The 23,264-nt window shown below is 46.4% G+C and overlaps 2 protein-coding genes across 5 annotated transcripts in view; one reads left to right on the top strand and one right to left on the bottom strand.

Annotated features, from left to right (window-relative positions):
* Nucleotides 1–8,825, top strand: part of CBL (Cbl proto-oncogene) — a 50,250-nt gene extending 41,425 nt beyond the window's left edge. For all 3 annotated transcript variants that reach the window (XM_035138771.3, XM_035138772.3, XM_088657990.1), the window contains 4 exons: nucleotides 218–373; nucleotides 2,183–2,286; nucleotides 2,901–3,083; nucleotides 4,699–8,825. In XM_035138771.3, the coding sequence (XP_034994662.1) occupies nucleotides 218–373; nucleotides 2,183–2,286; nucleotides 2,901–3,083; nucleotides 4,699–4,982 (727 nt within the window). In that variant the 3' untranslated portion in view covers nucleotides 4,983–8,825. The remainder of the gene's footprint in view (nucleotides 1–217; nucleotides 374–2,182; nucleotides 2,287–2,900; nucleotides 3,084–4,698) is intronic.
* A 749-nt stretch (nucleotides 8,826–9,574) lies between these two features.
* Nucleotides 9,575–23,264, bottom strand: part of MCAM (melanoma cell adhesion molecule) — a 54,646-nt gene continuing 40,956 nt past the window's right edge. The window contains exons 13-16 of one of the 2 annotated variants that reach the window (XM_060268312.2): nucleotides 22,859–22,891; nucleotides 13,859–14,000; nucleotides 13,169–13,286; nucleotides 9,575–12,295 (exon numbers count right to left, since the gene is read on the bottom strand). In XM_060268312.2, coding sequence (XP_060124295.2) covers nucleotides 12,266–12,295; nucleotides 13,169–13,286; nucleotides 13,859–14,000; nucleotides 22,859–22,891 — 323 coding nt within the window. In that variant the 3' untranslated portion in view covers nucleotides 9,575–12,265. The remainder of the gene's footprint in view (nucleotides 12,296–13,168; nucleotides 13,287–13,858; nucleotides 14,001–22,858; nucleotides 22,892–23,264) is intronic. The other variant, XM_088657991.1, reaches the window with a different exon arrangement.

The following is a 23,264-nucleotide window of genomic DNA, read 5'->3' on the forward strand; positions in this document are numbered from 1 at the left end:
CCACGAGGCTCTGAGGCTTCTGCTACCTGACAGATGCCACCCTGGCACACCTTGAACTGCCCCGTGTGACACACAACATGGCACAGTGTTGCATTCCTAGAATCTGATTCTTGAGCTGGAAGCCCCTTGTTTGACACTTTGTTCTCAGAGAGCCGATTGCTGTTATTTTGTCCTCGTTAGATTGTCCACCGTTGACTGTGAACCTTCTCTCTTCTAGACCGTTGCTTGTGCCAAAGCTACCGCCTGGAGAGCACTCGGAGAATGATGAAGACACAGAGTACATGTCACCCTCGTCCTTGCCTCTTGTGCCCCCTGGCTCCACTGTACAAAAACCAGAGGCCAAATTGCCCTTGGAAATGAGTCAAAGCTCACGGTGAGGCAGCCCATTCAGGGCAGTATAAGGGCCTCCTCCACAATGGCTGGATTATTTACTTACTTGCTTGTTGTTTTTTATCTCCCCCCCCCATTTCTTGATTCCAAAGGCGCTGAGTAAGTTGTGATACTTAAAAGCAACTACTGATAACTTACGGATTTATATCAACACTCCATTTGAGTCCCACTTTGAAAGTTTTGGCCTAGCCTTTGAAGACAGCCCATCACCCAAACGTTTCTTCATTATGTGGCTTGATTGATGTAGTATTGCCACCTGCAGTCAAGTTCTTTTGCGTCTGGGTGTGGGTTCCTTTTGAATGTGCCCAAACAGCTGCTGCAGAGTCAGATTCATAAAATATTTTGAGGCAGCTGTCAGCCCCTCCTCATAAGGATGCATCCTTTGTTTGCCTTGCTCGGAAATCTTGAGATGCACTTGGGAAGTTATAAATACAGAAGGATATTAAAGGTATATTACACTCCAAAAACAACACACACACACCCCAAAAAACTTAGTTTTGTATGGCAAATGTTTGAAATTCAGTTTTGAATACAAACAAAACAAAGACTTGCCCTGCTAGGGTGATCCAGATCCTTTGGGATGGGGAGGAACCTCTGGTCCTCCAGAAGAACGGGACTCCCAACTAGCAGGAGTGATGGGAATTGTTGTTCAACAACAACCGGCAGTCCACAGGTTCTAAAGCTTATTCTGGAGTGGCAAATGCTTGCTCTCCTCACCTCATTTTGTGACTTACTTTTTAAAAGGGTGTATTGCATTTGTATCTAATGTACAGTCGTACCTTGGATCCCAAACGCCTTGCAAGTGGAACGTTTCAGCTCCCAAACGCCGCAGACCTGGAAGTGAGTGGAACCTGAAGGTCCAACACAGCTTCCGATTGGCTGCAGGAGCTTCCTGCAGCCAATCGGAAGCCGCACCTTGGTTTCCAAACGCTTTGGAAGTCGAACGGACTTCCGGAACGGATTCCATTCGACTTCCGAGTTACCACTGTATTGATGTTCCATTTCCCAAATACAACTCAACAGGATACACAAAGTTTCCTGTGTAGCAGTAGAAAAATACAGAATGGGGCCTTGGTGTAGAAATGTATTTGAAAATATGTGTTTGCTTACTGTGTAAGCATGCTCTCAAAAGCAGTGACCACTTCCACACCAGCATTTCCGAAATTGCCGTAGATTTCTTTTGTGAATTGCACTTGTGGGTGTCCACGCTATTGCAGATGAATTGTCTGAACTCTGTATGTTCTGTGAACAAAAGTGAATAAAAATTTAAATCGTTCTGCCCGGACACTGAGATCCAGCGCCGAGGGCCTTCTGGCGGTTCCCTCGCTACGAGAAGCCAAGTTACAGGGAACCAGGCAGAGGGCCTTCTCGGTAGTGGCGCCCACCCTGTGGAATGCCCTCCCACCAGAGGTCAAAGAGAACAACAATTACCAGACCTTTAGAAGGCATCTTAAGGCAGCCCTGTTTAGGGAAGCTTTTAATGTTTGATGGATTTCTGTATTTTAATATTTTGTTGGAAGCCGCCCAGAGTGGCTGGGGGAACCCGGCCAGATGGGCGGGGTATAAATAATAAATTATTATTATAAATTATTGTGGTGGTGAGTGATGCTTCAAGGTTTGCACAACTTAGGGAACAAATGGAGTGCAGTTTTGCTAGGCGGTTGGCAGTATGTAGCCCAGATATGTCCTCAGTGGGGCCCTTGAGCACTGGGTGCTGCTGGCCCTGTCCTCCTGCAGGATCCAGCAGAGTTCCTGAAGCCAATGTATTTTCTTTTTCTTCTTCTCTGCTCAGAATGTTGGACTGCGACCAGGAAATGGATGGGTGCACCTATGAAGCAATGTTCAACATCCACTCCCAGGCAGCTCCTTCTGGCTCTGAGGCTACCAATATTCCTGGTAAGTTCCCAGAGGAGAAACGTCATGATTCAACCAGGAGAAATACCACAGACGAGTCTTCTCCCTTTCACCGATGGAATTTTTGCTTTACGTAAAGAAATCAGGGTGTCAGTAAAGAGAGCCTAATATAAAATAAAAAAGTGGATAGTGTTTCGGAGTCTGTGACATTGGGACAACTTTTGCTTCCCTGCTGTTCATTGCACTTTCTGATGTTTGTACAACATCCTCCGCTTTGGGTTTTGGCTGTGGAGTGTCTCCCTTTGAAATGTTTCCACTCGGACGAGGTCTGCCAGAACTGGGGCTGGAGCCAAAGGTGTCTTCCTCGTTTTATAGCAGGGGTCAGCAAACTTTTTCAGCAGGGCGCCAGTCCACTGTCCCTCAGACCTTGTGGGGGGCCGGGCTATATATCGGGGGGGGGGAATGAACGAATTCCTATGCCCCACAAAGAACCCAGAGATGCATTTTAAATAAAAGCACACATTCTACTCATGTAAAAACATGCTGATTCCCGGACTGTCCATGGGCCAGATTGAGAAGGCGATTGGGCTGCATCTGGCCCCCGGGCCTTAGTATGGGGACCCCCTGTTTTACAGTTTCTTGCTTCTTCTTTTAAGATGGAGGGGATGTAGCCGCTGCCAATGCCAGCAACGGCCCCGAGGAGTCAGAGAACGAGGAAGATGGTTATGACGTGCCCAGGCCAGCCCTCCCGTTGACTCTGGCTCGCCGCACCCTCTCAGATATCTCCAATGCAACCTCTGCCTTCGGTCGGACTTCTCTGGATGGGGAAATCTTATCAGGTTCGTTGGTTTCATATAGTGTTTCTGTGCTGCCCAACAAGAAAAGTTCTTCGGGTGTTTTAAAGTGTCAATCAAAGAATAAAGTACAAATTTGAGACCACAATACAAAAAGAAAGCATAAAGGTTTAGAAGCAGAACATATAATCAATACAGGCAACTTCCCATACGTATGTTCAAGGCATGTGCAACCACACACACACACACATCGCCATGAACCAGGCACAAAAAGGGGCAGAAATGGTGTCTAGCAATCCCACTAATTTTTGCACTAACCTTTGAGGCCTGTGAGGCATTGGAGTTTGAGCAAAGAGGTTTGGAGGAAGCTTGTGTGGTGGAGTTTGGTTTATTATTATTATTATTATTATTATTATTATTATTATTATTATTATTATATTGATTGATTGAATTTATATACCGCTCTCTACCATGAGGTCTCAGGGTGGTTTTTTCCAAGGGTTTACAGAGGTTTAGAGGGCATTTGCAGGCTTTTTCAATGGTGTTCCCAGTACATGTGATTTCACTTAAATGCGTGGTGCCTTGGAACGTAACCCCCATGTAAATGGGGAGCTTTCTATATAAGCAGTGGAAGGTTTTTAACTACATTTTTTAAAATGCAAAAAGCTTTTCCCCACTCAAGACTTAAAGAGATGAATAAAATGCCAACAACAACAACAACTTCATTTTCACTTATACCCTGCCTAGATAGGTGCCAGGTAAGCCTTTGTGCGGAAAGCATTCCACCAGCAGGCTGCCATCGGGGCACCCTTTCCATTTGGCTGCATGGTAGGTCTTACACGCCTACAGGCCAGCCCTGTACTCCCCTGTTGCCACTAGATTTTGATGCTTTTGCACTAGATTTTGATGCTGCGAACCCGCCGGTCCCACATCCCAACTTGGAGCAAGCACCAAGAGGGACTTGTGCGTGCTTTTCCTCTCTTTGTTTTCAAGAGAGGCTGGGAACTTGGCAGGCAATGCGGTTTTGAGGTGTTCCTTGTTCTTGCACTTTGTTGAGCATTTCTCAGAATGCCTGCAGCATGAAGGCTACTTCTGCTTAACATCAGCGCACCAGATATGACGCAACCTAAACCACAAAGCTCGCCATTTCTCAACCTCCCCGGGGTGATAAGAGAGGATTAATTGTCGATTTCAGCTGTTGAGGATAACTGTTGCGTTGATGCAAGTGGCACCAAATTAAATTGAATTTTGATTCCAGGTAAAATATGTGGCTGTTCCTCCAAGCAATTGACTAAAGTGGTGTATCTTGCCTTGGCTGATGAAGTTAACATTTTGCCTGTTTTTACTCTATAGCTTGTACGTAGGTAAATAAAATAGTGCTTTATTGTGTATTAATGCTCCTGAACAAGGGAGACCAGGTTATAAATAAATGAATTGGCTATCTGTGAATCTTTCAGCATACACGGTTGCAATTATATTCAGGTTACCTATAGGATTTAATGGTGAAGAGTTAGGTCTTGTGAAAGAGAAGAATTTTGGCTGCAGATTCCCAGATGTTCAAAGAGCATGAAGCTGAGGCTGTGTGACCTTTAAAAAAATACCTGTCCTCCTTTCTCTTTCCTCCCCCGTTCCCCAAATCATGTGGTTCTTTCTCTTCCAGGTTTGTCTGATGGCTCCCAGGTCCCAGAGCGGCCTCCGAAGCCCTTGCCCCGGAGGATAAACTCTGAACGCAAAGCAGGCAGCTGCCTGCAAGCTGGTGGAGCGGGGCCGGCCCCTGCTCCCTCCCCGCAGCTCTCCAGTGAGATTGAGACCCTCATGAGCCAAGGCTACTCATATCAGGACATCCAGAAAGCCCTCGTCATTGCCCATAACAACATCGACATGGCCAAAAATATTCTGCGGGAGTTTGTTTCCGTCTCCTCCCCCGCTCACCTAGCCACATAGCACACATCCCCTTGGCCCTGCCTGGGACACCCCTGCGCATCCAACCTGCCTGGGCAGTCTCCTGCCCAGCTTCTACCTAGAGGAGGCAACGGGCTCCACGAGAGACTTCCTGCGAAGGCAGGCTTGCCTCGACAGAGAGTAATCGGTCATCAGGGTTTCATGCGATTCCAGGTTTCCAAGCAAACGGAACGAAACGGAGCAGATAGGTGCGTCCTCTCCAGTCTGTGTGTCTTTTGGAGTCCCACCCCTCTTGGCCCCTCCCTCCTGCACGTCCCCACTGGAGGGGACGCTTGTGTCGCTTTGGAAAGAACTCTTGGTTCCTGTGCTGGTGGACGAGGGGGCGGGAGTGGAAGGGCGTTTGCTGGGGTGTCTTGTGTTGTGCTGTGAATTAAAACGGGATGCCAGTCTGTCGAACGGCGTCTCCACCTTTCTTGTGGCGTGCCCTCCTGTGGTTCAGGGTACTGAATTTGGGCCTCTTTGCTGCTGTATGTTTTGGCTCAGGCTTTTTAGACCACCTGCTACTGGGTACAGATTATCGACTAAGGAAGTGGTTTTGGTAGCTTCCTTCTGCTACAGCACCCTCCCTCTCTCTCCCCCCCAAACTCCCCCAAATGTTCTCCTTGTTCCCTTTCTACATCTCCAGTCATTTCTGGCTCCTCCTTGGTCTGAGTCAGGCTTCTCCTGTTGCCAGCATTAACCTGCTGCACACTGGATTTTAAGGCATTGGAGATGCAAGACTTCTCGCCTGCGCTCGGGCTGGTGCGATGATTGGATGTAGCTGTCCTGCTTTTACGTAATCAAGGCTGTTGAGGACTGGAGCAGCTGCCCTTTAACACACCCAGAGCTGCTGCTTGGTCAACGTGGCATGCCATCTTCATAGCATCTACAAGTCCCGTGGCCATTGGATCCATTATTTCCTCTCACTTCCTGTGGATGAGAATTAACTGTGCTGGATTACTTGTCCATTGATGTGGGCAGCTGTATCCAGCATCTGTGGAAATAATTTTTGACCAACTCAGCAGTCAAAATGCAACAACTCCCTGCAGGGCTTTTGTGAAAGGGGATGACCCCCCCCCCCGGCCTCCTTCGCTCTGCTTGTTGCATTTTTCTTTTTAAAGTTCAGGTTCTTTTGGCAAACAAGACAAAAGAAACCGCAAAGGGAGGGGAGGAAAAGAAGAGTGTGGCTTCTGAATGTTGCCCTTGTTTGGGCAGGTTAATGGAGGTTTAGAAAGCTGAATTTGGACCTTGATGGCCACCATCTGGCTGATGGACAGCAGGCAACCTGTATTTAGAGGATGCCTTCCCTCTTCCATCCTCTTCCTCAAGCCTTCACTACACTCCCCCCAATTACAGCATTAGTCGTGTGAAAATTTATATCTCAAAACAAGTTGCATGTTTGCTTTTCCCTACAGTTGTCCTGTTTAAATAGGCCTGGTTCCTCTGCCCCATGTAAGGATACTAAGACTTTCCCCACAGAATGGGGGGCATAGAAAGTGGCTGCTTATTTTGTGTTTCTCTCTAAATGGGCAGCCTTGCTTGTCCACGAGCGCTTGGATCCCTGGGGTATAACTGCAGAGGATGTCAGAGATGGCACCTGGCTGTGCAGGTACCGTGAATGCACCTGGCTAGCACTTTGTTAATTGTCAGCAGTGCTGTTTGAATGACACACTATGAAGATTTGAAGACTGGCAGGAGTTTGCTGTTGCCTGCAGTGGTCCAAAAGCAGAATTGTTGACCTGGCAGCTGTGGCCCTCCTCTTGCTGCCCAGAGAAAGAGTTGTCAGTTGCCAACACCTCAGAGAGGCTTCAGAAGCCCCCTCCATACATGGGACAGGCAGTGGCAACGTCGGTCTGATCTTGCTGCTTTCATGTGAAACACTGTGAAGATTATTACCTAGGAGTCTCGGCTAGAGTGCATTTTGAATAACTTGATAGCATTTAGGAGGTGAGCAGAGGGTCTTTGCAACAGCTGCAGAGTAGAGAGTTGTGGCCAGGCAGTTTAGGAACCAAGGGGGCTGTGCAATTTAAGTGTGAAATGTTGGAGCAACCACTGGACACTCCTCTTGGATATTTCTTCTCGCACCTGGGCCACGAACTCCACATCAGTTTTGGAGACTAGTTTGGTGAGGACTAGCTCTTTGCAAAGCTGATTTCTTAGTCCGCTGGAAAAGCTGTTGGCATAGCACTGGAAACTCTGTTGCAGTCAGCCTTAATCTCTACTTTTGTGCAAAGCGGCAGCACCAACTTGCCTTTGTAGATGGGCCTCTGCAGATGCTCTCCACGCCCTGAGCAGGGCCATCCTCGTTTCGGGAAGCCTTCTACCTGGCAGGAACACTCCACGTACTACGGTATAGCTGACCGGACTTTACTGCATGTCTCCTTTTTGTCCACTTCTTGTGTCTTACATTTACATGAGAACTTTTAAAGTGGCTTTTTCCTTGAACCACATGAATGTCTTTGTTTGCAAGCACAAGGGAGGCAGAGCGAAAAACGCCTCCCGGGGTGTGTTCCCTGCTGCTTTTTAAATTTTTACCTTATTATGTCGTCCCCCCCCCCATGTCTCTTAATCTTAAAAAAAAAAAGTTGACTTATTTTACTTAAAGCCAAATGTATAGTGCCTTTTGATGGGGGAAATGCTCTATCTCCAATCTTGCATCTGAAGAGACAGATTGAAAACTTGACCAGGGAAATCCATGGAGCTGCTCCTTGGAAGGAGAAAGCTGTCGCCCCAAAGCTAACATAGTGGTGTGTTTTGTTTGTTTGTGTGTTGTTCAGCCTGAGCAGGTTTTCTCTCTACCTTAGTCCTTAGTGTTGGGGAGTTGTTCATATTGCTGACTGCCCTAAGCTTGGATTGAAGGCAGTAATAGCGCAACTCCGACACAGGATTTTGACACAACCAGTGTGGGTCACCCAAAATATCCCAGTTTGTCATCCCCTTCCCCATCTTTTTTTCTTTTTAAAAACAAATGAGGCTTATGACTGGAAGCAAAATACAGCTGCACCTCCAGGCACAAGTGCCAAGTTTCCTGTCAGCTTCTGGACCTCTCTCTGTGTGGGGATGGAGTGCAATCTTCTGGGATCTTCTCTTGAGCTGTTGAGGCTCCTGTCGATTCCCCCACATACAGTTTTGCAAGGAGTTTCCTGTGGATTCTGCCCTGAAGTATTAAATGTCCAGTGCCTGTTCAATTTGCAGCGTCCGTTTTGCAAATGCTGCCTCCTCCATCTTAGAGCTGCATATGCATTTGGGGTATGGGTGTGCGGCTTTACGAATGTCACTTTGAGTAGCCAATTTCGGAGCAGTGTGACTTGCCATCAGTGGCCCTGTTAGCTCACTGGTGCACAACCGCTGCTCTTGCGACTAAAACTGCAAGGCGGGGGTGGGGGAATAGGAAAGCTGAAATGCTTAATGGATAAATTACCTTTGAGTGGGAGAGAGAGGTTATTAGTAGCTTTATTTCTCCTGAAGGTTGAGAACCAATTTTAATATCAGTGTTAAAAAATAAATAAATTCAGATTTTCACTATTTTAAAAGTTATAATGTCATTAATATAAAAAATATATTAGCAGTATTTAATCCTTTCAGATCTGTAAAGAATAAGAACAGAAGGTAAATATTCTTACAGAGTAGCTGAGCTTTAAGGTTCATTTGGTCTAAAGTCCTCATTTTGTTCTGCAAAATGCATTGTTAATGTTTTAGAGGTTATACTAATGTTATTTATTTTTTATTTTTCATTCTTGTAAGCTGCCCACGAAAGAGCTTGTGGAGGATTTAGGGTATTTCATGTGTGTCAGTAAAATAAAAAAAACAAAGTTTTATTTTTAAATAAATTTCTTTGTTGTAGCATATTGCTTCTGTTGTGTCATTTGCAACTCCAGTGAATTGGGCCTCTTATCCCAGTAAGTTTTACTTGTACTCAATCTTCACAAAAGTGTGTAGACTGTGGCCGTCTCCCTGGAACTGATGCTTCTCATCTCTGCTCACATTTCATCCCAGTTAGAGCTCTGCTTCTAGGTGTGGGTCGTATGTTGATTTGGTGTATTTTAAGTGCTTAAAAAAAAATTACCATGTGGTTGGGAAACCTGTGATTCCCCCCCAGATGTTGTTGGGCGATGACTCCCACCCTGTTGGGAATCATAGAATTGTAGAGTTGGAAGGGACCCTGGGAGTAATCTAGTCTACCCCCTTGCAAGTTTAACAGCATATGAAGTACTGCAGAAATGAGGACTAAACTCCAGAATTCTAGTGACCTTTGCCTTTTTTATAAGCTGGCATCCTTAAGTCAATGAAAGACCCCCACAGCCTTAGAGGAGGATTACAATTCCTTCCTTTGCCCACAGAACCTGGTTTCACTTGCGATTGTGACAGAACTCCCACCCACCTATACAGAAATGCTAGGCAAACATTGCTTACATTGATAGAAGTGGAGAAGGGAAGGTGTATGCTTAAAATGGACTAATGTTCAGCAAGAATTTTTAGTCAATAAAAATTAATCCATGTTAAATGTGAAACAGTTTTTTTTAAAATCAAGTGCTTTACAGTAATGACTATTTTTTCCTTGCCATATATTCCATTCATTAGGAAAGAGCCAATGCTTGAAGACTTTAGCTTTTTATTTTTCATATACATATATATATATATATATATATATATAAACCCTGCAACTCAGACACTCTTAAATTTACACACATCAACAAAAATATATAACAAAAGCATTTTTGTTTGTTTGCTAATTTTATAGCTTACACGGAAAGCGCCCCACCCCCCTGTTTTTGGTTGATGAGTTTGCACCTTTTTAACCACTCAGAAAACAAAGCGTGTCTAAAGCAAAACCTTAACTGTTTTACCCAGTTTGTGTTGAAAAGCTGTTCACTTCTGAGAGGCTTTGGGGGGAATGGAAAACCGAACTTTGCAGGAAATAATTCTGTATGGAAGCAGCTAGCTACAGTATTTCTGTCTGGTGTCCATTTAGAATTCTGGGGTGTGGACAGAGAAGCAGAAAGCGTTTCTTAGGCACTGGGCCAGCATGGTGAAGTTCAGCATCCTATAACACTTCCTGGCATGTTTAAGGACGAAGAGAGTTGTCATCAGCACCTGCTTTAAAGGCTGCATGACCATATCGTTTTGGGACAGGCACCAGCTTCCTTCACATTCTTTGTGTGTCACCTGCTGCTGCTATCAGAGCAGTTTCAAAAAGGATAATTTCAAAAAGTCTTCACACAGTTTTATTCAGGATAAATTCCAGTAGGCATCAACATCAGGACAAGGCCCTGTTTCGATTATTCTTCATCAGCTGGAATGTACAAGTTAACATAAATCTTAGAATAGTTCTCCTAGTAATGAAAAATCATTAAACTCTCTAAACATAAGGTTTTAACATAAGGTTTTAAATTGTCTTAACACTTTGAGTACGCCTAAATGTAATACTATCTCTTTAATTCTGCTGTAACCTCGTTTCCTCTATCACTTAAGTGCTGCAAACAATTTGGGTTAGCAAGGCAAACATACTTGGTACACTTAGACCTGAGAAACCTCGGTAAGCTACCTTCGTTTATTATAAGGATTATAACTCTGTTTGTAGAAAACTACAAGTATTCCTGTAATAAGGATTATTATATTTTGTAAGAGGATCTATTATTTAAGTATAGACAAGCTTGTTGTACGTTATAAGCAATTTAAATCCTTATTTAGAAAGCAGAGTATAAGTTTGATGTTAGGTTGGACACTCACAGATATATCAGTAATGTTTATTTGAATATAGTCTCTGTCCTTTTTATTTGTTAAAACCTTATGTTTAGAGAGTTTAATGATTTTTCATTACTAGGAGAACTATTCTAAGATTTATGTTAACTTGTACATTCCAGCTGATGAAGAATAATCGAAACAGGGCCTTGTCCTGATGTTGATGCCTACTGGAATTTATCCTGAATAAAACTGTGTGAAGACTTTTTGAAATTATCCCTTTTGAAACTATCCTTTTTGGCCTGAGTTCTTGTCATTTATCATTTAATTTTTGATTTTTCCAAGAACTCCAATTTCCACTGCTATCAGAGCAGAGCAATTCAAGATGAATTCCAATGCACTCAATCTGTTAGCACAAGAATTTACACTTGCACAGTGGGACTTCCCCCCTCATCTGCCCTGCTCTGGAGGGTTGAGAAAACAGATTGGGGGGGGGGGTCTTGGACCACCAGGGAGGAAGCATAAATCCTTGTGGTAACAGAGCAGCTTCCTTGGTGCTACACTGAAATAAAACCCAAAATAATTGTAGAAAACTACCTCATGTGCTTAACACCCTATTTTAGTGCCTTGTTTCTCCTCCTGTGTCCTAAGTAGAGGCAGGACTTCCAAAGACTGGCAAGCGTGTCACCTGCAGCAAGGTAAGCCAGAAGCTCTGCAGAAGGGATCTGGGGGGGGGGATGATGAAGGGACAAAAACCTACGTTCTCGGGTAAAAAAAAGTGTGACTATACAGTGTTTGTTTTTTTACAAAAAAGAGAGACTTTATTCCTATCATAACATCTGATGTGCAGAGAGAACCTCCTCTCTACAGTTATCCTTTATATTAAACTGGAAGTAAGCAGCACTGACTTCAGTGAAACTGAATCCCTAGTGAGTGTCCTTAAGACTTCTTACCTCCATTCCCACCCCACCCTCTGCCGTTTTGAGGGCCAGGGCTTCTGAAGCGCAGCTGATTCCTTCAGCACCTTGCTGCGAAGAACAGCAACAGTTCAAGGAACAGCTGAGGCGCCTCTGGCTTTCCACAAGTATTCTACATGCCGGATGGAACCAAATCCATCACACACTCGCCATACTCCAATCCTGTCTATATGGTAAGATTTTAAAGTTTTCTTCTCCAATTTACCAAGTCTCAATTAAAAAAACCAAAAACAAAACTCCAACCAATTCAGCTCAGCAAGTGCTTGGCTGTTATAAAGTATTTTTTCTTTTACAAACAGACTGAAGCCCCATACAATTATGGTAGAGTATATGTTCCTCTACCTGCCCCCGCTCAAAACCCCCTCCTTAACGTGGATACTCTAAAGGGAGTAAATTTTAAACTAAAACTCCCCCCTTTTTGGTCTGAAAACTGATCTGCTTCAGCTGCCTTTGTCCTTCAAAAACCTGAGGGTGAGGTTGCAAAGTATTTGCTGTGGAGCCATCTTGTGCCTTATTTGCTGCTGCTGTGCGCCTGAAAGACTCTGGCCAGGGGAGCAAGAGGGGTGGAGGCATCGAGAAGGAACGGGAGAAATCTTCGAAGGGGCACAGCTGTCTCTCTCTGCCTCCTCAGTTCCTCAAATCGATGTATTTCTCTCCCTTTTTAAAGCAGAAAAAAACAGTTACACTGCGATTGTGGCCCAGTAAAATACAAGCATACCCACTTCTGTTGTCCCACAGTGTGAGATAGCCGAGGTAAGAGGATGGCAGCCGTTTTGAATGAGATTGCGTGACTGGCTTGGAGGCACAGTAAAAAGAAGAAAAAGAGCACATGCAGGATCATTTTTCTGTATTGGAATAGGGAAGCTCCTCCGGCTAGACTGCAGGAGGCAGGCAGTAAAAGCCTTCCCGTAGGTGGTTGCTAGAGAAAAGCTATGGGGAAGAGAGAATGGGGCTGCATGCACACTGTCCACATGGAGCACAGAAAGCTGCTTAATGGGAAGCTGGCAGGAGGGGCACCTGCCAAACGCAGGAAGCAGCAGGGGCTGAAGTTGCTGGATCAGGGAGACATATGGGGAGGGGCAGAGGGGCATCTGCTGCTACTAAGAAACCCACTTTTAGCCCATGCTAAAAGGTAAGGGGGAAAGGCAAAAGCTGCACCCCTTACGCACAGACAGGCTCTTCCTGCTTGGATGTCTCAGCAGTGGAAAATGCTAAGCTTCCCCCGTTCAGTTCACTATCACAGTTTATGAAGCAGTGGTGGGCTTCCTAACTTAACCACAGCACATTCAGGAGTGGGGGGGGGGGGCAGAAGGGCAAAGCAGCTGGGCCAATCTACACCATGGGTTACAATCCCCCCCTTGAACATCACTTTTTTTCTCCTTAAAAAAAAAAGACCATTTGTGCAACCCAAGAAGGTGGATTTGGGGAAGGATGACACACTGCATCAAAAACAATGCATACACCATATCTGGATCCTCCGAACCATCGCCTCTGCTAGCCGCTGCTGCTAGTCATGGCGAACTGGCCTACCTGGTCACTGGCCGATTTCTTCTCGCCGTTGGCGCCCTGCAGGAGCCCCGCCTCTTCAGGAAGTTTATCTGACTTAACTTCAACTACAATCTCGTCTTTATGCGCTTCGGGCTTTGTGCTAGGGAGGAGGGAGGGTAACAAGTGTTGAAATGCATCCCTGCAGAGTGGGTGGGCTGCAGGCTGGGACAGAACAGTTCCTGGGGGGCTCATCATTCAACTCCTCTGGGTCCAGCAGAGGCTTGAGCTAGGCAAGTGCTTCAAGGGAATGAACGGGAACCCCACCATAGACCTTGTCCCCGCTAGAGTCTCTGGCCAGCTTTGGAGGGGCTTATAAAGCTTGCAAAGCCCTATTTGACCAGCGACTTGGGTGGGACAGAAGTCAGAAAGGCGTAACCTCATGGCCAAGGGCAAATGTCTTCTGCCTACAGCCATCACCGATCAAGCTTTGTGTGTCAGATGAGCTGCTCCTGCCTGAGGCTGCTGAGTGGGAACATTGCAAAAGGCCTAGTGGGCAACAGCAGTTCAAGGTCCACCCCACTTCCTCCCTCCCATGGGATCAGAAGAAGCGCGCTGCTTGGTGCAAGGAGACTGGGAGGGGGCAGGAAGGGAAGAAGCGTGGTCTCTGGTAGATGGATGAGATGGAAGGAGGGAGGCACCCAAAAGGCTGCAAGGAAAGGTATGTGTGCTTACATCTCTTGTTTCCCTGAGCGGCCACAGGTGAGCTTCCCTTTCTTGTGCAGGAAGTAAAGGACGGCACCCAGGACAGCAATGGCCAGGATGCAGATGACGACGGCCACAATGATTACACCTTTGCTCTCCTGTGCTGTCTGCTCTGCTCTCGGGGGGGGGGGGGGGGAGAAGGAGGAAAGAAAATGCAAACAGAATCACCCTTCTTGCAGCCACAAAGCAGCTCTCAATATTTCCCTGGCTTCCTCCCAAAGTGTAGCTTGAACCAGGACTGAGCCCTACAGGTTGAAATAAAGATGGGCCTCTCGGAGCATGGGCAGAGGGCCACGAAGGCACAATTTGTGCAGGAATCGCTTCACTGTTTTGTGAAGATTACGGCACTGCTGGTATTTCCGCTCGCCGCTTTGGAAGAACTGCCATTGGGAGGAAGAGAGAGAAAATGCATTTCTGGGCAGATCTAAAGCAAGGACCTGCTCAAATGCAAAGGCCACCCAAGCAGTTGCTGGCAGGTTCTGACGGCAGATGTTTTGGGACTACAATTCCCATCATCCCTGATCGCTGGTCAGGCTGGCTGCTGGGAATCTGTTGAGAATCCAAAACGGCTGAAGGGCACCAAACTAGGGAATTCTCCAATATATCTCAGGAGGAGATGGAGGGAATGGAAGGCTCCTGGATCTTATGGCAAGACTTCCACTCCCTCCTTGCAAAGCTATGCCCCATAATGCTTTATATCAGGCATGGCCAAACTTGGCCCTCCAGCTCTTTTGGGACTACAACTCCCATCATCCCTAGCTAACAGGACCAGTAGTCAGGAATGATGGCAATTGTAGTCCCAAAACAGCTGGAGGGCCAAGTTTGGCCATGCCTGCTTTACATGGAGAGGCTCCTTATGTTGCTGTTTCTGGAAACACAGAGAAACAGCACAACATAGAACTCAAATTCAGCTTCTTTGTCTTCTTGACAATGGCTGTAGGTTACAGAGAGTTTAGCCAACACCTGCTCCAACCTCAGGAACTGACTTAGATTCTCAGAGGGGCAGGAGGGCAGCTGACTTGCAGCTCCTGAAGACTAGCAAAGAAAGAAACAAATAAGACAATCATGCACACTGATGCAGCTTCTCCTCCCGCCCCTGCTAGCACAAAACTTTTAATTTTTGGTTGTTTTTCAAAGCGCACGCAGCCCTGGCTACTGTCTCTGAGTTTGGAGTCAAGAAGACCAGCCAGCAAAATGCTAACAGGTGGCAAGAGCAAGCATTGGTCCGATTGGTTGAGGAAGCCCCTCAGGATGAGGCTCCTCTAACCAATGGGAGAGGCGGCTAGAGCGGAAGTAGAAAGGGTACCTTCCTCAGCCCTTCCAGGAGTTTGGAAAGTTGATGTCTGGTTGTACCCAGACTCGGAAGTTTCGTTCCCTGGCAAGGTGGTGTTGGAAAAGTCATCTGGGCAGCGGCGGGTGGAGAATGCAGGCAAATGTTAACATTTAGTGCTAAGGATGCTGGGAAGCTCTTGGCTTCCAAAGGAGTGGATGGCTCACATGCCCCCTACCCGTCTCCCCCTGGCTGGAACGGCAGGTGTTAAAATGAGTCCATACAAATGTTCTGTGCCAAGACCCATTTTCACTGAACAAAAAAAAAAGGTATTCAGTTCCCCAGTAAGCAGATTACTTCCCCACCACTAAAAAGGTAACAGTACGACAAGCTGATTAATGAAGTTTTTAATCTAGGAATCGTCAAACTGATCTACTGACTAAAGTTATTGTATTGACTTATTCAAACACACACTGCCTTAGATTACAGGGTAGGTTACAACATCAGAAAACATAATAGGCAATCAGTAGAAACAAAAACCGTTAAAACATCTAAAATCTGTATCAACAGTCTCTACCACAGTAGGCAATGAATTCGCACATTGAGCAATGCCTAGATTTCAAAAGAAAATGTATATACATATTTACATATTAAATTACGCATATTTCACTGTACTTTCACTATATAGAACAAGAGTATAGCCTAAAACAAACAAAAATGAGATATAGTACCTGGATCCATGGGAGGTCCATTTGATAAAGGACACAAACATCAGTTTTGCAGGGTTATGCCAAACATTCCCCCTCTATAGCATCCCACTTCTGTCGTGACTAGTCAGCTACAATCCACCCCCACCCCTGCCAAAGCAAGACAGGGCTAGATTCCCCAAGAAGAGAACGTCAGCCAGAAACTATCAGTGCCACCACGCCCTGCCCCACAGCACACACCCTTCTTGAATCCCCAAAGCATCCCTTGAAATTCTCCCAAAGTTCAGTTTCAGCGGAGGCTGAGCCCTGCAAATCGGAAGGAAAAGTTTGGCTCTGAGCACGTGCAGAGGGCTATGCAAGCAACTTCCACACCAGCCTGAGTTCTGGCTTATCTCATTTTGGAGGAGAGAGAGAGAGAAAGAAAGAGAAATTTAAGCCCAGCTAAACTGCTCCCAGTGACCCCCCCTAATATTTCCTTTGCTGCCTACAGGCTGCTGTGGAAGAACTGCAACTGTGTTGAGAGAAAGAGGCACGGAGAGGGGGCTTTCCTCAGGGGCCCAACGAAGGCCTGCTTAAATGCAAAACCGACCCGAGCAGCGGCTGAACCGGTGGTAGTGGAAACAACTTTCAGGTGCAGACTAAGAAATAGCACAATATCACGGAAGGTGCTGGAGGGTGGGCAGCGACTCCTGGTTGCTGCAGCAAAGCTGATTTTTCCACCCTGCCCCATCTCCCAACAGAGCTACCCCATAACGTACGACATTGGGGGGGGGCAGGATTGGAATGATGTGCTACACGCTGGGCATCATCTGAGATTTCCTGGAAGCACAGAAAAGCTGCAAGGCACGGAAATCCAATTCAGCTCCTGTTGCTTTAGAAAAGCAGCTCCCTAGCCCTCACGACTGTAGGCATTTTGTGAGAGAGCATCTGGTTGCTGAAACACCAGGAGCTGTATGAGATTGCCGGGGTGGGGGCAGAATCATGCACATTCACAGATCAACGTTCTTCTTCCTGCAAAAAAACCACATTCCACTTTTTGTTGCTGCTTTTCAAAGTGTTCACATAGCTCTGACATTTCCCTGTGAGTTTGACCAGGCTGCATAAATGCTAACAGGCAGCGAGAGCATGCGTCAGTCCAATTGGTGGATGGGGACAGCCCCTAGGGGTTGCCCCACACCAATGGGAGAAGCTGCCTCAGCAGAAAGAAAAAATATACCTTTCAGCAGATGACTTCCCGACATACCTTCTGCTGTCTGGTTGTACCCAAACCCTGAGGTTTCATTCCCTGGCATGGTGGGGGTGGGAAAGTCCTCTGGAGAGCAGGGGAAGGGGAAGGGAGGCAGTGTTAATGTCCAGCGCAGAGGACTGTGGGACTCTTGTCATTTGCCAGATCATGTTGGACTTCTCACCCGGAGGACAATTTCTTGCCCTACCCCCTATGGCAGGCATGAAAGAGTCTATAGGCAATAGCACACAAACATTCCTAGCCAAGCCTCTGCTTTTAGTATGAACCTCTCGCAGAATGTTGGAATGGAGGATTAATAAACCCAAGAGGCTGGTGGCAGCATCTCAATTATGCCAGCGACGTTTTACCAATACAGCAATTAAAAGCCATTCTAATTGAAAAACAATTCCTCAGCTCATTTGAAAAATCAATTAAATAGCACTGAAGCTAATGAAGCTTTCAGTCTAGGAACTGTGAGATTTTTAGCAAATCAACAATTCATAAGCACTAGAGACAAATACTAAAGGCCAAAAATGCATTTAAAATGATATGACGTACAGTAGTCTGACAGACATAAACAACAACAGTTTTGCAGGTAATGCCAAACATACCTCATCTATGGCAATCCATTCCCAGAGTGGTAAGCCAGACACAACAGCCACACACCTTGCCTCCTGCTTTTAAATGAAACGGTGTGGAGCACATGGGAACTGGCTGGGCTCTCCAAGCCCCAAAGACAAAAACAGCAAGCAGGATGCATACATACACCACCACCCTAGTCTCAATATAGACCGTAATCACCTTTATTGTATCCAGAAAACAGCTCTCAATATTTTCCTGGCTTCCTCCCAAAGCTTAGCTTGAACCGGGGCTGAGCCCTGCAGGTTGAAATAAAGATGGGCCTCTGAGCATGGGCAGAGCATCATGAATTCCCACACAGGCCTTAATTCTGGTATTTTGTGCATTTTGTAAAGAAAATTACCCTACCATCATTGCATTGCTGCCTGTTTCTGCTTGCCCACAGAGACCAATTCAGAAGAAGAACTGCTGCTGCCATTGGGAGGAAGAGAGAGAGAGAGAGAGAGAGAGAGAGAGAGAGAGAGAGAGAGAGAGAGAGAAGACCTTTCTGAACAGGACTAGCAAGGACATTCTCAAAGGGAACCCAAGCCGCAAGAGCTTTTGGGGGCATCAAGGAAACAGTGCAGTATCAGAGAAGATGCTGGAGGGAGGATGGGAAGAGGCTCCTGGACTTGTGTCAAAAAGTCTTCTCCCTCTCCCTGGGCTACAGAAAGGCTACCCCACAAAACAATTCACTGGATATGCTCCTATCAGGATGAGGTGTTGCCTTCAATATCCTGGAAGCATTAGAAAAGCAACAGAACATGGAAATCGAATTCAGCTCCTGTTTCTACCGAAAAGCAGGTTCTTAGCCCTCAAGGCTGTGGGCATTCTGTGTCAGCAACTGACCAAGGCCTGCTGAAACCTCAGGAGCTGAATGGGATGGCCAGGAATGCAGCCTCAAAAGGAATTATCATGCATAGGGCAGCTTTTCTTCTCCCTGCAAAAAAACCACGTCCCACTTTTTGTCGCTCACATTTCAAAGAGCTCACATAGCTCTGACGTTTGCCTTTGGGTTTGGCCAGTCTGCATAAATGCTAACAGGCAGCAAGAGCATGCCTCTGTCCAATTGGTGGATGGGGATCGCCCCTAGGGGTTGCCCCACACCAATGGGAGAAGCTGCTTCAGCAGAAGAAGAAAAATATACCTTTCAGCAGGTGACTTCCCGACATACCTTCTGCTGTCTGGTTGTACCCAAACCCTGAGGTTTCATTCCCTGGCATGGTGGGGGTGAGAAAGTCCTCTGGAGAGCAGCGTAAGGGGAAGGGAGCAAGTGTTAAATGTCCAACGCAAAGGATCATGGGACTCCTGTCACTTGGGCTTCTCACTAGGAGGATAATGGATTGCCTGCCTGCTATGGCAGGCATGAAAGAGTCTATGTGCAGAGGTATACAAATCTTCCTAGCCAAGGCTCTGCTTTCGGTGTGAACCTAAATGCAGGCTATTGGAATGGAAGGTTAATAAACCCAAGAGGCTGGTGGCAGCATCTCAATTAGGATGTTTTAATATAGCAATTAAATGCCATTCCAATTTAAAAGCCATTCTCGGCATATTTGGAAAAATCAATTAAACAGCACCGAAACTTGGTTAATGAAGTTTTCAGCCTAGGAATTGTGAGATTTTAGCAGATCAACAACTCGTAAGCACTTGAGACCAACACTTAAGGCTAAAATGCATTTAAAATGATACAAAATACAGGAATCCAACAGACAAGAACAGCAAGTCTTTCAGGGCCATGCCAAACGTTCCTCATCAGTGGTAAGCCAGACACAACAGCCACACACTTTGCCTCCTGCTTTTAAACAAAAAGATGTGGAGCAAACAGGCTGGGCTCTCCAAGTCCCAAAACGAGAACAGCAAACAGGACGCACACAAACACACACACACACCCCTCTCCCACTCTCAATATTTCCCAGGCTTCCTCCCAAAGCTTGAACCAGGGCTCAGCCCTGCAGGCTGAAATAAAGATGGGCCTCTGAGCATGCGCAGAGCGCCATGAAGGCAATTTCCACACAGGCCTTAATTCTGGTATGTTTGAAGTGTGCGTTTTGTAAAGAAAATTACGCCACCATGATAGCATCGCTGCCCAGTTTCTGCTTCCCCACAGAGACCGCTTCAGAAGAACTGCTGCTGCCATTGGGAGGAAGACAGAGAAAGAGAAGGCCTTTCTCAACAGGACTAGCAAGGACCTTCTCAAAGCGAAAAGGCACCCAAGCAGCTGCTGGAGGGATTGGGTAGCAAGAGCTGTCACGAGGCATCACGGAAAAGGAGTCATAGAAGATGCTGGAGGGAGGATGGGGAGAGGCTCCCAGACTTTGTCACAAAGTGCTCTCTCCCTCCCTGCCTTCAGAAGTTGTTAACCCAAAAAACACAATTCACTGGATATGGGAGGCAATAAACATGCTGCTATCAGGACTAAGTGTCACCTGCTATTTCCTGGAAGCACAGAAAAGCCAGGGAACATGGAAAGCAAATTCAAGTCCTGTTTCCTCTCCTCTCCTTTCCTTTTTTTTTAAAAAAGCAGGTTCCCAAGCCTCTTGACCGTGATGCAAGAGAATGTGTGGCAAACACCTACTGAAATTTCAAGAAATGAATCAGATTGCCGGGGGGGGGGGGGGGGAGAAGTATGCACATTTCTAGCTTTTTTTTTATCCTAGCACAAAATTGTGCTTGCTTTTTAAAGCGCATATATGATCTGAACTCAGAAGACCAGCCTAACAGGCAACAGCATGCATTGATCCGATTGGTTGGAGAGGATTCTCAGAGTGCCACTCTGCAACCAATGGGAAAGGCTGCCCTAGCTGAATTATAAACAGATACCTGTGTCATTTCCAGCGGTACCTTGCTGCATTGCTGCAGGAGTTTGGGGAGTGGGTGTCTGGTTGTACCCAAACTCTGAAGTTTCATTTCCTGGCAAGGTGGGGGTAGAAAAACCATCTGGAGAGCAGCAGGCGGAGAATGTAGGTAATGTTAACATTTAGCACTAAGGGATTGTGAGAAGCTCTTGGCTTCCAAAGGAGACGATGGCTTAAATGACCAATTGGAGGCTCACTCACTCATTAAATTAGGTCTGCAGCATTTCGTCAATTTAAAACAAATTTCACATAACTAAAAAGGTGCAATAATGCAGTCAGAAGCGTTCCCCCATTAATCTTATTGATTGAAACTGTGCATGAAGAAGTTCTGGATTTAAAAAAAGGGGGGGGGAAGGAAACTACATATATAAATTAGGCATATTTTCTTGCTCTTCAACTATAGACAACAACAGTATGTACTAAAATGACACAAAAAATAAGTTATAGTACCTGTTTACATGGAGGTTCTATTTAATAAAAAGACGAACATTCACAATCTATAGCATCCCTTTCCCAAAGTGGTTAACCAGATGCACCTCCCACTGCCACACACCTCTCAAAGCCCCAAGAAACAGAATGGCAGGCAGACAGAAACCAAACCCCCTCCCCAAATTATCTTCTCCCCAAGATTAGGAGAGGATACAAATTTTAAGACTTCCTTGTTTAAGAAAAGAAAAAGTAGACCTCTTTAGAAGATTTTGCTAAAGACAATGGATGAGTGTTATGACAGACTGCTACTATTTGCAATTTCCAGAAACGATGGAATATATTTTTGTTTTGATACGTTTTTCTAACTGGACGGGTGGTTCTTTTCATTGTTCTAAAATCGATCTTTCCTGGGGTTTTGTGGTTTTTTTAAAAAAACACACACCCTATTTTAGTTGTTTTTATTGACTGCAAATCATTTCGGGCTTATGTGAAAGGCAATTCATAAATTAAAACAATAATAATCTTTTTAAATCTCAGGAGTTCAGTGCCATAAGTTGCAACGGTTGGCATCTGGTACAGTCTCCCTCACGCCTTCAGAAGGTGGTGATCAAATATTATCACCCCTCTCCTGACATCCAGCATAACTTTCTACAAGGGCAAAGGGAGCCGCGCAGATAGACACCCCTCTTCCTCTCCTCTCACATTTGATGTATTTTACTTACTCAAAACGGATCCCACCTTTCTTCTAGGATAGAACAAATGAGATGGCGGCGGCGCTACATGGGGTTCTCAAGCAAATTGCCCATCCAGGCACCAAGCTCATCTTTGCTGGGTTTCAGAAAGTCCGCTCACCTCTCTTGGTGCAGCAGCATTGCTGGACAGAAGAGGCTTCACTGGGGCCCCGGCGGTGGAATTCAAATGGCAGTGCCCTTCCTGAGAGGTGGTGAGGGCATAAGCCCCCGCTGCCAATCAGGAGCCAGATCCTAGCCTGCATCCTGTACAGTATTGGCAAATGGGGATGCAGGCTGGGACGTGGGCGGAGCCAGAGGCGGAGCCAATTGTGGGCTTCCCTTGGATCCGCCCCCTGCCCATTTAAGCAGCCCACACTTGGGGCACAGCCTGTTTGTTCCTGTGCCAGGTTTCCCCATCCCTCCCACCCACGGTTTATGCTGATAGGCAATGACTTTGCTGTGGCTATGGTGGTCGCCGTTCTTTATGGGGCCGGGTAGGAATTTGCCCACCGGGATAATTGGCTCTTACCCAGTGGTTTTACCTACCTCACAGCAATTCGTCACAAGTGGTTGGGCACTCGGACAATCCCTTGTTTTGGACGGAGGGGAGGTTTTAGCCCCTGCCCTCCCCTCCAAACGCTGGGGTATGCTGTTAAAGGGATCCGGGGAGAGTGGCCATGTCCGTGTGCCCAGGGGGACCAGGGCCAAAGGGAATCCCCCAGGCACCAGTCCCTGCGGGGGTCACCCTATTGGATGTTAAGTCTTAGGAACCCCCGCCTGGATGGACCATGCATCACTTCCAGCAGGCGGGCGGAAGTACTGGTATTTAGATTGCCCCATGCCCAAGCCAAACCTCTTTCATCTGTATTCAATAAAATTGTGGCCTGTTTTTACCCCAAAACCCAGTCTCATTGGTCTCTTATTTATATGGGTTGGGGTATGGGAAGTCAGATGCCTGGTCCTGCAAGTAGCCCTCCTTGTTCACCTTCAGAAAGCGCCTCAGGACACTCACGCCCTCCCCAGCTTCCTCCTTCCTGCAAAGCCCAAGTCATCTTCTGTGGGTTAGCTCCCAGAACACTGACAGCGCATTCATGCCCGTTTGACAGTCATAAATGCTCAGTAAGGAGGGGCTTACCAGTCTTGGCGTGGGGAGTTCCTCCTTCTTGCCCTGAAGAAAGAGAAGAGACAGAAATAAATACAAGCTGGAAGTGGACTGGTTTGTCACAGGTTGCCCGCCTTGCTGTGAAAGGAAAGGGGGTGGAGCGGACACAGCCACTGGCTTCATCTGAAACAGACGAAAAGAGAACTCAGCATGGTGTGTGGGAGTTTCAAGGTGTTGGTGTCGGAAGATGCAAATCCCCTCTGAGGATTCCCCTTTACATGGGAAATAACCACAGCCTCTCACTGAACAGCGATAGTCACATAAAATGACACTCAGTGTAAAGCTGTGGTTCCCAACATGGGGCACACGCCCCACAGGGAGGCAATTTGATTTTTAAGGGGGGCAATTCGAGACTTATTAACAGTTAATGGCATGAACA

This window comes from Zootoca vivipara, chromosome 14 (genome assembly GCF_965207765.1).
Source record: "Zootoca vivipara chromosome 14, rZooViv2.hap1.1, whole genome shotgun sequence".
NCBI classification, from domain to species: domain Eukaryota; kingdom Metazoa; phylum Chordata; class Lepidosauria; order Squamata; family Lacertidae; genus Zootoca; species Zootoca vivipara.